Raw genomic sequence first — 17,207 nt, 5'->3', positions numbered from 1 at the left:
TGTCTATTCAGATCCTCTGCCCATTTTTAAATTGGATTGTTTGGTTTTTTGCTTTTGAATTGTAGAAGTTCTTTATATATTTTCGATATTAATCCCTTATCAGATACATGATTTGCAGGTATTTTCTCCCATTCTAAACTTTCCTAATTCTGTTATCAGTATTTCAAGGAAGGGCTGTAATATATATGCTTCTCAGCCTAATACTTGCCTAATCTTACAAGAATCAAGATATTTAATATTAGTCTTTCCACGATCTATTTTATGGGAGTAGGGAAGCTAGAGGGTTTTCTTTTTGTATATATTTCATCACCTGAGATGTACAAAATATATATGGTATATTTTCCCTAATACCTCTGCTCATGCAGTGAGTACTAAAGATTCCATGAGCTGTAAAAAATTGTTTGAGTATATTTGAGCATAATTTGCTTTGTGAAGTCTTTATTATTTTTTGATTAAGTAATCTCTATGCCCCACATGGGGTTTGAACTCACAACCCTGAGATCAAGAGTTGCATGCTCCAGCTGAACCAGCTGGGTGCCCCTTGCTTTATGAAGTCTTAATGTGAATCTATTTTCTGATGCTTAACGGACAGGTTTTCATTTAGTGGATTATTGTAGCATGTTAAAAATTCTTTCAGAAGGTGCTCTGTAGTGCATAGTATTGTTATGAATATTAACATTCTTGCTAGTTGATACTCAGAAATGTTGTAAGAATTAGAGATATGTAGAGGTTATGGAGACCTCTGTTATATGAGTTGGGAAAAATCTCAATTTGATAATATGAAAGGCATCAATTTTACATCATACTTCGGTTTTAAGGAATTCTGTGGCCTAGTAAGATTCAGTTATATGGAGTCTGGAGCTCAGATTGTTTAGAAAATGGTGACATCATTTGTACAGATTCAATAACTGGTTAATGTTGTTGCTAATTGGGCATGTCATTTTTTTCTCACAAAGTAAGGTCAAGACTTCAGAGCCAGCATTGTTAGTTATGTCTATCTAATGCTTAAAAGTATTAATAAGTATTTCAGTTTTACAGGGCACATATGTAAGTCTCCTTTCAGAATTTCTACATTTTCTAGTTTTGAAGACATCGTTAATTTCTATTTTGTAGTTTTAAGATGACCTAACTGTGCAGTCAGTGCATTTTATTTCCTGAGAAAGAGTGATGATTAAGTTATAAACAAGTGACTCTCAGGGAATACAAATTTTATTTGAAAATTGTACTCTTCCCTTAGCTACATGAAACTTTATCTCCCATTTGGTTTTACTCTAAGGATAATTCAAGTTTCTTCATGCTATATTCATTTTACCAAAGATCTAGGAACAGATTTCAAAATGATTTGCTACTTTCAGCCAGTGGTGATATGGTTCACAGCAGTTTTATCATCCATTGTTATTTTAGAAATTGTTGAAAACCTGATTTTAAGAGATAATGCACCCAACATACCTGAGGCAATTGACAGACTCTTCGCCGACATAGCAAATATCAACAGGGAGTCTATGGCGGAAATACAGGATGCTCAGGTTGGTATAAAAATAATTTTGTTTATGATAAATTTTTGGGAAAGATTTTATTTTATTTGTGAAGATTCTGTTTATTTGAGAGAGAGAGCAAGAGAGAGAAGGAGCAGTGGGAGGGGCAGAGGGAGAGGGAGAAGCACACTCCCCACTGACCCACTGTGCAGGGAGCCCGATGTGGGGCTTAATCCTGGGACTCCAGGATCATGACCTGAGCCTAAGGCGGAAGCTTGAGTGACTGAGCCACCTAGGTGCCCCCAAAAGATTTTAATATTAAAGAATCCCTACACCCAATGTGGGGCTCAAACTCACAACCCGAAGACTAAGAGTTGCAAGCTCCACTGACTGAGCCAGCCAGGTGTTCCTGATAAGTTTGGATGATTCACCATTTTAATTAATGTCCTGTATGAGTAAAAAATAGTCTTCATGATTAACCATTATAAATACGTAGAAATCTATTTTTGGATTTTCAAGCCTAATGGCTTAATAACAGCTAAAACAAAGAATAAATGATACAAAGCAGCATGATTAATTGCTCAATTATGTGAAACTTACTGAATATAGAAATTCAAAGAGGAGAGAGATCAACATAGACTGTATAGTTGCTGAAAGCTTTGTGCTTGTTTCTGGTGAGACTGACCTGGATTTGAGTTACATAAAGACAATGGGAGGAGGTATATTAGGTAAAGCCAATAGTATGAATACAAGTACGTAGAGAGAAATGAACAAGTTGTGTTCATGGGACAGCCAAATAATTACTCTAACAGTGGGTACGTGCTGGGGGAGGCGAGGTAGAATGGGACTAGATTACGGAGGGCCTGTAAATGACCCACAATAGTCACGTAAGCATAAAACATGCAAGAAAAACAATACTGGAGGTAGATGGTATTTTAACTGGCTAAGAAAATGTTTCTCTTGCCCAGGTTGAAGAAATGGCAGTAAACCTGTGGAACTGGGCAGTTACCAAGAGAGTAGGTTTGGTTATAAGTGAAGAGCAGAAAGCTAAACGTACGTATCCATTTTGTGACTCATGGTATGAGTAGTATTTTTTTTTTAAGATTTTATTTATTTATTTGACAGAGACAGCCAGCGAGAGAGGGAGCACAAGCAGACAGAGTGGGAGAGGAAGAAGCAGGCTCCTAGCAGAGGAGCCTGACGTGGGGCTCGATCCCATAATGCCAGGATCACGCCCTGAGCCGAAGGCAGACGCTTAACGACTGCGCCACCCAAGCGCCCCATGAGTAGTATTTTTATTATACATTAGGGTGTGTTCCTGCAGTTTAAATAATATTTTGACTAGTTTATAGATGGGTATTTGTTAAAACTAAATAAAATGACCCGTACATAGAAGTTTCTCGGGCAAACATCCTGAATTTTATGATTTTTTTCAGAGGTTAGCTCCTGATTAATAAAAGCATCACTGCAAGAAATAGTCTGGTGGTGAACAACAAAGATGATGAAAGGGTGGGAAAATGAGAACTTGAGGAAATGTTAAAGGACATGGATTATTTGCCCTGGAGAAGAGATCATCAGAATCCTCAGGGTTCTGAAGGACTATCAAATAGTAGTTTCCTTTCTCCATTAATAACAGAATAAGAGATGTTGCCATGTGTGGGATTTAGATTTAAAAATTGGTAAATAATTTCCTCATGAGGTGGGTTGATGAACTTTGGACTGAGTTACTAAGAAAAATTATAGAAGTTTTTTCTACCTGTGGGAGCAAACAAAAAGAATAACAATAAAACAAAACCCCCAAACCAAACTCATCTGCTTGGAGGCATTATATGTGGTCCACGGTCTGGCAGAGTTCTAGTGCTTTAGCTAAATTTCTGGGTCTAGTGTGCTGACAGTTACCAATTTCCAACAAAGATGGTGACAGTTAATGCATTTATGGAAAGTATATTGCCCCTTTATAAAGGCTAGAGCAAGCCAAAACGTGAATCTCTGGACTGCTTGACTTTGTAAGGACAAATGAATTTTGTCTGTATGCAACAAGTAGAATTCATTGCTAAGTGTTTATCTTTATGAATATAAACCAAACTGTGTACAATTGCAGTGTAGGTCTAGGGTGATCAGTGGTTAATATAGTCAATAATATACTTATTTATTAGTCCATTCCTCTATTAGGATGTTTAGAGAATAGTTCTACCTCTTTAACTCTCAGGTAAATGTTGATATTGCTCCTCGGAGCCTTTGATCCTGTGGTTATAGGGAGGGAAGAGTTAGAAATTTATCTGTTGGAGATACTTAGTATACATTCGAACTGTGTGATTTTAAAATCTAAACTCCTACTGTTCTGTATATCAAGAAATATCGTTATAGCTGTTTTTCACTATTTGTCAAATAGTAAAGATCCGGTAGATGGACCTCTCCCAATGTACTGACTCTGTGTATGTAGCAGTTCTTAATTAGACATTTGGGTGCTTATTCTGTGTCTAGTAATTTTAAGAAACAGTGGAAAACAGGATGTAGTGTAGGAAGCCTCTGATTTAAGAGTTTTGTTCCAAAAATATGTTGATTGGAAGATATTTTGTCTCCTTAGAAACAAATTCAGTGTGCCTGGATTATGGCATGTGATGAAAAAGTTATCAGGATTTATAACCTACAATTTTTTGTTATTGGGAAGAATTATGGAGCACTGAACAGAAACAGGAAAGCCAGAAGTAGAGGAATGACTTGTAAATTTTAGTTTTAGACCTGTTGCATTTGAGATGACAGTAAGTTTGGAGATATGAGACTAGAGCTTATGAGAAAGGTCAGGTTGCCTAGAGATTTGGTAATTATTCACGTGGAGGTGATTGTTGAGGCCACGCGAGTAGTCGAGTTCTCTGAGGGAGAAAATAAAGAGCAGCTATTCTTAAATATTGGTATAAATAAGAATCACCTGTGGGGTCTGTTAAAATGCAGATGCTCAGGCCCCACCATCGGAGGCTTTGATTTATTAGATTTAGGGGATAAAACCTGGGCACGTATATAATTTGAAAACTGTTTTCATGCACCACATTTTAAGAACACATGGTGTTGAGAGAACAGGGTAGTGAGATTTTTACCTTGAGTCTAGCAGTTAAGGACTGGGAAGAAAAATAACCAGGATAGGAGACCAAAAGTAACAGTCAAATTATTCTAGAGGAGACGCACTATCCATTTATTGAATACTTACTCCTTATAGGATCGTCATACCATATTATGGCAGGTAGTAAGTGAAAGGGACAAGGTAAGACTCCAGAAGAAAAATGCCAGGCGTACATTGTGCTTGAGGATCTGGGAAGGAGTGGATTAGCAATAAAAATAAAGAATTCACAGATGCCAGAGGATACAACACTGTGTTGTCTGAAGTCAGCTGAAATATCAAGCCTTGGGCACTGATGGAGCAGAGTAAGGCAGACGTAAGGAGTCAGCAAGCACCTAACCAATATGTTTATAATATAGAGGGGCCAAGAACAGGCTGGTAAGACAAAGAGAAAGCAACAGCAGCAAAGAAAACATCTTTATACTGAAGTAGCATTCTGTCTTGGCCTCAGCTGCCTTTGGCCCGAAGGCTTATTGGTGGTAACTATAAACAGCCAGATCAAGAATGTGGTGATGGGAGCAAAGTTCTTAGGCTAATGCATTTGCCATAGAGGGACACTGCACAGTGCTGAACCAAGATAGTGTGAAGCGAAGGAAGTAGCATTTAAAAAAAAAATTTATTTATTCAAGAGAGCGAGAGCAAGAGAGAGTGCGCACAAGTGCAAGCAGGGGGAGGGGCAGAGGGAGAGGAGAGAGAGAATCCCAAGTAGACTCTATGCTTAGTGCACAGCCTGAGGCGGGGCTTAATCCCACGACCCTGAGATCAGGACCTGAGCTGAAACCAAGAGTCGGAAGCTTAATGAGCTGAGCCACCCAGGCGCCCTGGAAGTAGTATTTTTTTTAAAAAAGGTTGTGGTCCTCGTGAAATGTTGCTGTGAAGTCAGGGAAGGTGATCTTTGGTAGTGCACTTTTAGTAAAGTGATAAGGATGCAAAACAGATTGCAGGGTCTTGAGGAGATGAGTGAGTAGCAAGAAAGCAGAGGTTGTAGACCATTCAATTTAAGAAGTTTTTCTTTGAACGAAGGAGAAGTGGGATAGAAGCTTGAAGCACAGTGGGGTTAGTTGATGTTTTTCAAGGAGGAGAGGTGTAAAGGTAGAAGGGAAGGTGTAAGTTGAGAGGGATGTACTGAAGGTATCATTGGAGAGGGAAAATGATCGAGAGATCAGGTTCCTTGAGAGTACCAAAGAATTTGTAAACTTTGAAAAAAATAAAGGATACATTTTCAAAACTGGAAAAGCAAGACAATGTAAATATATGATTAGGAGTTATTTTATTGGGAGTTTTTTTCAGAAACAACTTTATTAAAGGATGAATAGAATTTATATTTCATGATGGGTAATGAGAATCTGACTTCAAACACCTCATAATTTCATCTGGGCAAATCTCTTTTTCAATGGAATATTAATTGAAAATGGCACTAGTATAGGTTGAATGGCTGCTGAGATCGAACATCAAAACAACTAGTTCAGTTATTTGTGTAGTCATCTTTAAAAATTGGACACATTTTATGATGAGAGAAACTATGTAAATAAAGAGGTTACAATTACTCAAACTTTCCTATTTTCAGGGAAAATGAACTGTATAAAGAAGACAATCTTTTTTTTTTAAGATTTTATTTATTTATTTGACAGAGAGAGACAGCCAGCGAGAGAGGGAACACAAGCAGGGGGAGTGGGAGAGGAAGAAGCAGGCTCATAGCGGAGGAGCCTGATGTGGGGCTCGATCCCATAACGTCGGGATCATGCCCTGAACTGAAGGCAGACGCTTAACGACTGAGCCACCCAGGCGCCCCAATGAAGACAATCTTTATTTTCTAAGTTATACTTCGAGAACTTTTACATCAACAACAGAAAAGAATATATTTAGAAAGATTCACATCTAGGGGAATAATCTAAAACTATTCTGATGTTCAGAAATTTTGTCAGATGTTGAATAGCTTTCTTTTTAAAAATATTTTATTTATTTATTTGCCAGAGAGGGAGAGAGAGAGAGCACAAGCAGGGGGAGTGTCAGGCAGAGGGTGAAGCAGGCTCCCCGCTGAGCAAGGAGTCTGATGCGGGACTCGATCCCAGGACCCTGGGATCACGACCTGAACCGAAGGCAGATGCTTAACTGACTGAGCTACCCAGGCATCCCTGTTAAATATAAATAGCTTTTGATTCTAGTTTTACTTAGAATTATTTTGCTGTCAGCATAATACATACAAAAGCATCACATGGAACTGGGTATCTTCAGTGAGTCTTCAGAATTTAAGGCCTGCAGAACTTAACGTTTGAAAATTAAATATCTGTCTGATTGGAGCATTAAGCAAATAATTCATTTGATAATTTTCAGCTCATGTACTTTTGATCATTGATTTTTTTAAAAGGACTTTACTGTTATTTTAATAAGACTGGTTTCACTTTGCTCCTCTTTTCTTTTTCTAAGTGTATATAAAAGGAGAATGAATGTGTCATGTTTAGGGGTGTCTAATTACTGTTTTGCAGTACGGCATGTTGCTTGCAAGTTGGTGTGCATGTGTGGAGGCTCAGCTGCTTCAGAAGAATCTATTCAAAGACAGATTTTGGTAAGTCCTAACTAAATGAGGAGAAAGTGCATGTGCCATGAAATAGCCGTTACTTCTGTGAAGATGGTTGAAGTCAGTGTGAAACGGGACGGGGCTTATATCCTTTAGGTGCTATCCATGTTTCTTTTATGATAATTGTACCTATGACAATTAAAGGTCGGGGCAGTACTATCATTATTACAGTGGTTCAGTGGACTAAGTATTGAACTTAAATTCAGGATTTATGATAAGTAATAAAAAGTGACAGTTCTCTGCTTCATCATTCCCTATCCCTGTCTTGTTCCCTAGAAGTAAGTGTTATTTTTTAGTGGAAAATATTTTTCCCAGTGTTCTAAAATAGTATTTTATTGAAAAGCTTAAATGTGCATACAAAATAGGTAAGATAGTACGATGATTTCCCCATTTACCCATCACTCAGCTGAAGTAATCACCAATTCCTTTCCACTCATTTTCTCTGTATCTCCTCCAACAGCAAACCCCTGACCCCATGGATGATTTTGAAAAATACAAAACACATCATTTTGTTCATGAATATTTCAATATGTGTCTCTAAAAGACAAGGTGTCTTTTTTTTTTTTTTAAAGATTTTGTTTATTTATTTGAGAGAGAGAACATGAGTGGGGTAGAGGGCAGAGGGAGAGGGAGAAGCAGACTTCTCACTGAGCAGGGAGCCTGATTCCGGGCTCCATCCCAGGACCCCAAGATCATGATCTGAGCCAAAGGTAGATGCTTAACCAGATGCTTAACCTACTGAGCCATCCAGGTGCCCTGACAAGGTGTTTTTTTAATTCAAACAAACCCAGTGTCCATGATCACACCTGATAAAATTTAACAAAGATTTCCTAAAATCATCAAATATCCAGTCTTCCCTCCTGCCTGCTTGTTCCTACACTCTCAGACTCTCACACTCTCATTCTTTCACTTGCTCTTGCTCACTAGTATGCTCTCTCTTTGCCCCTCCCTCCATTTGGTTTCTTAGAACCAGGATTAAAGAAATTCCACACCTTCTATTTTGTTAATATGTCTCTTTTAATCTACATGTTTCCCCCATCCTTTTTAAAATCTGTTGAACAAATGTATTTGTTGAAGAAACAAGGTTGTTTGTCCTATAAAGTTTCCTGAATTCTGGATTCTGATGACTGCATCTGTATGGTATCATTTAATATAGTCTTCTGTCCCCTGTTTTTCCTGTAAACTGGTAGGTAGATTTAGAAACATGATCTGATTCAGGTTCAGTTTTGTCAAGAATAATTCATAGGCTGTGTGGTATACTTCCGTCAGGAGGTACCAATATCTATTTATCTCTTTTTTAAAAAGATTTTATTTATTTATTTGACAGAGAGAGAGAGGGAACATAAGCAGGGGGAGTGAGAGAGGGAGAAGGAGGCTTCCCCCTGAGCAGAGACTGATGTGGGGCTCGATCCCAGGACCCTGGGATCATGACCTGAGCCGAAGGCAGACACTTAATGACTAAGCCACCCAGGCGCCCCTCCATTTGTCTCTTCTGTTGTATAAGTACCCTTTGATGATTATTGTCCCTGGGTCCATTATTTCTGTAGGGGTTTGCACATTCTACTTCTATATTCCTTTGTTTATGAACTGGGATAGAGAGAAACATTCCCTCATCAACTATCTGGTTACCTTGAAGTATACCTTTATAAGAAAAGACAGTCCTGATCCCCCCCTCCTTTTTTTTAAGCAGTTTTCAGAATGAGTTGGTTCTCTAACATCCTTAAATGATCAGGTAGGTTTTTTTTTTTTTAAAAGGTATCATTGTGAACTCATGGATTTTAACATTTGTAATGCATTTCAATCCATTTTAGTTATTATTCTTATTGAAGCACCTATCTTTGGCCAGAAGGAGCCTCTTAAAGTGATTCTGAAGCCTTTTGACACTACTCCAGTAATCTTTAATAGTAAAACTGAAGTAATCATCAAAATTTGATTCCTGGTATGACAGGATATCCAGTCTCATTTTGTATAGTTCCTGCCCTAGTCATTCCTCGAAAGAGTGCTGTTTCCATTTAGTGGAGAATGTTATTTAGAAACCACAATCTGGAAATTACAAGTGCTCATTGCTACTGCATTGGTCTTTGTTTCTAGACCTTTTTACTAGACAGAGCTATGAAATACATGTTTGTGAAAGAGAAAATATATAATGAGTTCATAGTGATATATTGTTTTAAAATTGTATTTATTTATTTGAGAGAATGAGAGAGTGCCTATGTGGCCTGGGGGCAGGGCAGAAGGGGAGGTAGAGGGACAAGCAGATACCATGCTGAGTGTGGAGCCCAACATGGGGCTGGATTCCATGACCCTGAGATCATGACCTGAGCCAAATGCTCAGATGAGTCAGATGCTCAATTGACTGAGCCACGAAGATGCCCCTCATAGTGATATTTCTAACTGATATTTAGGATTATAAGATTTTACTTAGCTTCTTGATTTTATATTTGTGTCTCTTTTCCTGCCCTGACAATCTTGGTGCCTAATGACATTAATATAATGAATAACTTGTTTTATCCAAAAAGTGTATAATTGTTTCATAATACATCAATATCAGTGTTGTTATTAAGAATGATTTCTAAAAACAGTTCAATAAATTTTTTGCCCTTTTTTATTCGTAGCATATATCTCACTAGGAATGTATAGTCAAAGTATTCTTTTAATATTATTAAAATATATTTTTAAAGATTTTATTTGAGAAAGAGCATGAGACAGAGAGAGAGAGAGAGAAAGGATGAGCAGGAAGTGGAGAGGAAGAAGCAGACTCGGGACTCAATCCAAGGACCCTGAGTTCATGACCTGAGCCAAAGGCAGGCTCTTAACCTACTGAGCCATCCAGGCGCCCCTTAAGATATTGTTTTAGAAGTACTTGAAATAATTCCTTTTTCTGTGATGAAGCTATTGACTTGATTAATTGATTGATTGATTTTAAAGATTTTATTTATTTATTTGAGTGAGAGAGAGCATGAGTGGAGGGGAGGGGCAGAGGGAGAGGGAGAAGCAGACTCCCCGCTGAGCAGGGATCCCAACGCGGAGCTCGATCCCAGGACCCTGAGATCACGACCTGAGCCAAAGGCAGACGCCTAACTGACTGAGTCACCCAGGTGCCCCAGATTCTTTTTTTTTTTTTTTGGCTTTTGAGTTTTGGCAATTGCTTTTTTCCTGCTATTATGATTGAATTTTGTTTTATAATTATATCAGATGTTTACATGGTTCCAAAGTTAAATCTACTGAAGGAAGTATATTCAGATAAGTCTACGTTCTATCTGTGTCCTCTCCACCCTGTTCCCTCACTTCCCCTGTGGATAGCTATTTTGTTTATCCTTTTTTTTTTAAATAAAGCAAACAGGTATATATTAATGTCTTTCCCCACCCCAAAGGTTCTTAGATAAATGGTAGTATTCCATGTATAGAGTTTTTTTCCACCTTTTTTTCCATCTCATTTAATGTTACATCCTAGAGAGCACTCCATAGCAGTATTTAGAGATATTCCTCATTTTTTATATCTACGCAGTATTCAGTTGGTACATGTACCTTATGTTCAACCAGCTTCCTTCCATGGATATTTGGGTGATGCAGTTAATTGCCTCGTATGTATTTTTTTTTTAATTTTAAAGCTATTACTTGTAATTATTTCTGTTTTCACTTCTCATGGCTACCTCCATATATTTTAATCATGCATTCATATCACTGTATTAGTTTGCTAGTGCTGACATAACAAAATAACACAGACTAGGTGGCTTAAACAATAGAAATTTATTTTCTCAAAATTATGGAGGCTGGACGTCCAAGATAAAGGTGTTTGCAAGTTTGGTTTCTTCTGAAGCCCCTCTCCTTGACTTGCAGATGGCTGCCTTCTCGCTGTGTTTTTATATGGCCTTTTCTCTGTATGCATGCTTCTGTAGCGTCCCTTTGTGTATCCAGATTTCTCTTTATTAGGACACTAGTCAGATTAGATTAGGGCCCACCACAATAGTCTTATTTTAACTTCATCACCTTGTTAAAGGCCCTATCTCCAAATACAGTCCCATTATGAGGTACTGGGAGTTAGGGCTTCAACATATGAATTTTGGGGAGATGTAGTTCAGCCAATAATAATAATAATAATAATAATAATAATAATAATAATATCTTGATTTATTAGTTTTATATATGATCTCTTTTTTCTGCTATGATAGATGAAGATTTATCTTCCTGTTATCTATTATCTCCCCTATTCCCTCTTTTAGTTTTTGTTAATTATATTATACTATTTTTAAGTTGTCTGATGGCAACCTTTTTAAAATTTAAATGTAATATATTAAAATTTTTCTACATCAAAAACTAATGATGTACTATATGTTGGCTGAGTATAATAAAAAAATGCAAAAAAATTTTTTCTCTCTCCATCAATTTTGGAGAGTATATTTTTACTTTCCACCCTGTGAGGATATTTGTACATTTGTGTTCTCTCTACCTTTCCCTCACCTTTAGCCTTCCGACTTCTGTTAACTTCTAATATTTGCATTTTTGGCTTTGTTGATTTCCAAGATAGAAAACTAAAAGGAGCATTTTACTGATTGTGACTGCTACACAATTCTGTGGATAATGCTATTTCTCTTTGTTTCCATCTGTTAGTTCTCTTAATTCTATTTCCTTAGATATTCTTCTGTTTGTTGAGTGTGATGTCTTTTCATGGGGTTGGCTTCCCTCAATTGTTTGGTGATTCTTGCTCATATTTGATTTGAGGTTCCTTGATAGTCTGAGAATGCCGCGTCACTCTGTTTACCATAACCCGAACTGAGTGACTGATCAAGAGGTAGGGCTGGATGTTTTGCATTGGCCTGTGTTGTCAGCCACCTGGAACTCTATTTTTCTCTAGCTTAAGTGATTGTATTCACTGTTCCTTCCTGGGGAGGAGGGAAGATATGTCTTGGTGGGGAAGCCAGCTGCCTGATACTACTGTTCACATCCAGGATGTTTTCCACATTTTGCATTTTTGTGCATTTTGGTGTGTGGGTTTTTGTTTCATCCCATTTGTTGTCTGTTTTTCAGAGGTTCCTCATAATTTCAAGTCAAATGAAAATGCCCCTTATTTTCCAGGACTCCTATTGAATAAGAAAAATATGTATATATTTTCTCTTATTTCTAGGAAATGTGTATATACATACGTGTGTATATATAAATCCTTAGAGAGTATATGTATTATATATATATGACATAACACAAAATTTCTAGGGATTTATAGTATATAAAATTTATACTAAAGTTTGTAGTATACTTATATCCTATATATAAATTTATAGTAAAATGTACAGTGTATTTATGATATATATTTTATACCTGCACACACACACACACATCATGTCTAGGGATTTGGAGAAGGGGTAGAGCTGTAGTATGTGCTCAGTCCTCCATCTTGAGTCAGTTCTTGTTTGCTTCCATAGCATTTGTGCATATTACACAGCAACTATTTATTTAGATGTCTGTCAGTTATAATACTGTGAGCTTCTTTAGTGTGCCTGGCTTATAAAGGATACTTAACAAACATTTGTTGGACTAAAAAAAATTTTTTTTTTAAGATTTTATTTATTTATTCAACAGAGATAGAGACAGCCAGCGAGAGAGGGAACACAAGCAGGGGGAGTGGGAGAGGAAGAAGCAGGCTCATAGCGGAAGAGCCTGATGTGGGGCTTGATCCCATAACGCCGGGATCACGCCCTGAGCCGAAGGCAGACGCTTAACCGCTGTGCCACCCAGGCGCCCCGGACTAAAAAATTTTATTAGAGATGTAATTAAAAACTGGAACCAAGGTATATGGAGCTATAGTCTAATGCTTATCATATAACTTGCTTCAAGTATGTGAAGAATTAATTTTTCAGAACTTTCTATTTATATCTAAATTATCCCAATATTTTCTTTTAATAATTCTTAGAAAATGTGTTTTCAAGTCTATTCATTTTTTATTATTGCTTTCCTTGAGACAATTTCTATTCAATTATGGAGTTCAAAGCAGAACATAGAAGTATAATAAATGCTGTTATTTTTTTTTCTGGGGATTACACTACTGAATATGGACAGAGGATTAAATATTTTATCTAATACCCTCTTCAGCCAGTTTGGAGGAGTTGTGAATTTTTAAAAATTATTTTCTAACTTCTCTCTTCCAGATGAATATGAAAACAGGAAAAGGGTGGGTGGATGTTGGAAATGCTGTGATTGCTGATCAATTTTTTCAAGATGCCATGGCTGTAAGTTACCATTGATTTTTAGCTGTAGCAATTATTAGTAACAGTTGTGGTTATTCTCATCATGATGTTGTATTGTGATTTTATTTTCCAGGGTCTGGAGCAGTTATATGTCAGATTAATGCAGAGAAGCTCCAATGAGGTCCATATGACTTTGCAGAAGATTGCTGTGGAGAGGGACCTTTTCAAAGTGCTTTCCTACCAAGCAGAGGCAGTAAGTATCATGGTCACCACAGCCTTACACTGGGGCATTTTGTATATGTAAATGCAAAGTGATGAGATAGAACTTATGAGAAGAAAGTCAGGTGTCATTGGCCTTTTATGTAGGATATTATATTTGACCTTTTATCTCTGTTTTATATCTGAAGGTAACATTATTAATGGTGATTGGTATCTGTGTGGGGGTCGATGAAGTTAGAAAGCTAATATATAACTAAACATCATTTTCAATCACTGCATATAATGTCTGTCATTTCTTTATGGCAATAGCCTCGACTTGAAACACCTCTCTGTGACTCTCCCTTACATTAACAGTCTGCCTAAAATAATTGCCTGAAAAGAGTCTTCTCCTTTGAAGTTGTTCTGTGTTGTTTACTGAGGTTTTCTAAAAGTCTGCTGCTATCAGTGTTTAAAGTTGTACTTTACCTCTGTTTGGCTTGTGGGTTTCCTCCTTTGTCACCATGCAGTTAGGTATTCATTTTTAGTTGACAAAATGTAAGCCTTGATGAGTTTGCTCTCTGTAATTACATAACTCTAGAAATGAAAGAAACTTCAAAAATCATCTAGTATAATCCTCTTATTTTTATTTTTAACATTTTTATTGAGATATAATTCATATACTATAAAATTCACACGTAAAATGTACAGTTTAGTGATTTAGTATATTCACAGAATTGTGCAACATTCACCACAGTCAAGCCAGCAGAAGGAAGTAAGAAAGATTAGAGAGGAAATAAATGATAGAGAAGCGAAAAAAAACCATACAACCGATAATGAAGCCAGGAACTGGTTCTTTGAAAAGATTAATAAAATTGATAACCTCTATCCAGATGTACCAAAAAGAAAAGAGAAAGGACCCCAAAAATGAAATCACAATGAAACAGGAGAAATAACCAACACCACAGAAATACAAATAATTGTAAGAGAATATTATGAAAAACTCTATGCCAACAAAGTGGACAACCTAGAAGAAACGAATAAATTCCTAGAAGCATATAAACTACCAAAACTGAAACAGAAAGAAATAGAAAAATTTAACAGACTGATAAACCAGTAAAGAAATTGAATCAGTGATTGAAAAACTCCCCCCCCCCCCCAAAAAAAAGTCCAGGACCAGATGCCTTCATAGGTGAATTCTATCAAACATTTAGAGAAGCGTTAATAGGGACGCCTGGCTGGCTCAGTAGGTGGAACATGCAACTCTTTTATTTTTTTTTTTTTTATTTTTTTTTTTAAATGATTTTTTATTATATTATGTTAGTCACCATACAGTACATCCCCGGTTTCCGATGTAAGGCTTGATGATTCATTAGTTGTGTATAACACCCAGTGCACCATGCAATACGTGCCCTCCTTACTACCCATCACCGGTCTATCCCATTCCCCCACCCCCCTCCCCTCTGAAGTCCTCAGTTTGTTTCTCATAGTCCATAGTCTCTCATGTTTCATTCCCCCTTCTGATTACCCCCCCTTTCTTTATCCCTTTCTTCCCCTACCGATCAACCTAGTTCTTATGTTCCATAGATGAGAGAAATCATATGATAGTTGTCTTTCTCTGCTTGACTTATTTCACTTAGCATTATCTCCTCCAGTGCTGTCCATGTTGTAGCAAATGTTGAGAACTCGTTCTTTCTGATAGCTGAGTAATATTCCATTGTATATATGGACCACAACTTCTTAATCCAGTCATCTGTTGAAGGGCATCTCGGCTCCTTCCACGATTTAGCTATTGTGGACATTGCTGCTATGAACATTGGGGTGCATATGGCCCTTCTCTTCACTACGTCTGTATCTTTGGGGTAAATACCCAGTAGTGCAATGGCTGGATCATAGGGTAGCTCAATTTTTAACTTTTTAAGGGACCTCCACACTGTTTTCCAGAGTGGCTGTACCAACTTGCATTCCCACCAACAATGTAGGAGGGATCCCCTTTCTCCACATCCTCTCCAACAATTGTTGTTTCTTGCCTTGTCTATTTTTGCCATTCTAACTGGCGTAAGGTGGTATCTCAGTGTGGTTTTGATTTGAATTTCCTTGATGGCTAATGATTTTGAACATTTTTTCATGTGTCTGTTAGCCATTTGTATGTCTTCATTGGAAAAGTGTCTGTTCATATCTTCTGCCCATTTTTTGATTTGTTTATTTGTTTCTCGTGTATTGAGTTTGAGAAGTTCTTTGTAGATCTTGGATACCAGTCCTTTATCTGTAGTGTCATTTGCAAATATATTCTCCCATTCCGTGGGCTGCCTCTTAGTTTTTCTGACTGTTTCCTTGGATGTGCAGAAACTTTTAATCTTGATGAAGTCCCATAAATTCATTTTATCTTTTGTTTCTCTTGCCTTTGGGGATGTGTCATGAAAAAGGTTGCTTTGACCGATGTCGTAGAGGTTGTTGCCTATGTTCTCCTCTAGAATTTTGATGGATTCCTGTCTCACATCGAGGTCTTTCATCCATTTGGAGTTTATTTTTGTGTATGGTGTGAGAGAGTGGTCAAGTTTCATTCTCTTGCATGTAGCTGTCCAATTTTCCCAGCACCATTTATTGAAGAGACTGTCTTTTTCCCACCGGATGTTTTTTCCTGCTTTATCAAATATTAGTTGCCCAAAGAGCCGAGGGTCCATTTCTGGGCTCTCTATTCTGTTCCATTGGTCTATGTGTCTGTTTTTGTGCCAGTACCATGCTGTCTTTGTGATCACAGCTTTGTAGTACAGCTCGAAATCCGGCATTGTGATGCCCCCAGCTTTGTTTTTCCTTTTCAACAGTTCCTTGGAGATTCGGGGCCTTTTCTGGTTCCATACAAATTTAAGGACTGTTTGTTCCAGTTCTTTGAAAAATGTCCTTGGTATTTTGATCGGGATAGCATTGAAAGTGTAGATTGCTCTGGGTAGCATGGACATTTTAACTATGTTAATTCTTCCAATCCATGAGCATGGAATATCTTTCCATCTTTTTATGTCTTCCTCAATGTCTTTTAAGAGTGATTTATAGTTTCTAGAATATAGGTCCTTTACGTCTCTGGTTAAGTTAATTCCAAGGTAACGTATGGTTTTTGGTGCTATTGTAAATGGGATGGATTCCCTAATTTCTCTTTCTTCGGTCTCGTTATTCGTGTATAGAAATGCAACTGATTTCTGAGCATTTATTTTGTATCCTGCCACGTTACTGAATTGCTCTATAACTTCTAATAGTTTGGGAGTGGCTTCTTTTGGGTTTTCCATATAGAGTATCATGTCATCTGCAAAGAGAGACATTTTGACTTCTTCTTTGCCAATTTGAATACCTTTGATCCCTTTTTGTCGTCTGATTGCTGTTGCAAGGACTTCTAGTACTATGTTGAATAATAGTGGCGAGAGTGGGCATCCTTGTCGAGTTCCTGATCTTAAGGGAAAGGCTTCCAGCTTTTCCCCATTGAGAATAATATTTGCAGTAGGCTTTTCATAGATGGCTTTTATGAGATTGAGAAATGTACCTTGTATTCCTACACTCTGAAGGGTTTTAATCAGGAAAGGATGCTGTATTTTGTCAAATGCTTTTTCGGCATCGATTGAGAGGATCATATGGTTCCTGAGTCTTTTCTTGTTGATATGATGTATCACGCT

General features: G+C 37.3%; 1 protein-coding gene across 1 annotated transcript in view; it reads left to right on the top strand.

Annotated features, from left to right (window-relative positions):
* The window catches only part of TEX11 (testis expressed 11), a 285,798-nt gene that overhangs the window by 27,886 nt on the left and 240,705 nt on the right, over positions 1–17,207 (top strand). Inside the window, exons 3-7 of the mRNA XM_048213658.2 lie at positions 1,405–1,526; positions 2,444–2,528; positions 7,077–7,156; positions 13,312–13,392; positions 13,484–13,603. Of these exons, the coding sequence (XP_048069615.1) occupies positions 1,405–1,526; positions 2,444–2,528; positions 7,077–7,156; positions 13,312–13,392; positions 13,484–13,603 (488 nt within the window). The remainder of the gene's footprint in view (positions 1–1,404; positions 1,527–2,443; positions 2,529–7,076; positions 7,157–13,311; positions 13,393–13,483; positions 13,604–17,207) is intronic.

The sequence above is a fragment of the Ursus arctos genome, chromosome X (genome assembly GCF_023065955.2).
Source record: "Ursus arctos isolate Adak ecotype North America chromosome X, UrsArc2.0, whole genome shotgun sequence".
Lineage (NCBI taxonomy): Eukaryota > Metazoa > Chordata > Mammalia > Carnivora > Ursidae > Ursus > Ursus arctos.
The sequence above is the reverse complement of the archived record's forward strand: the minus strand, read 5'-3'. Positions and strand labels throughout refer to the sequence as shown.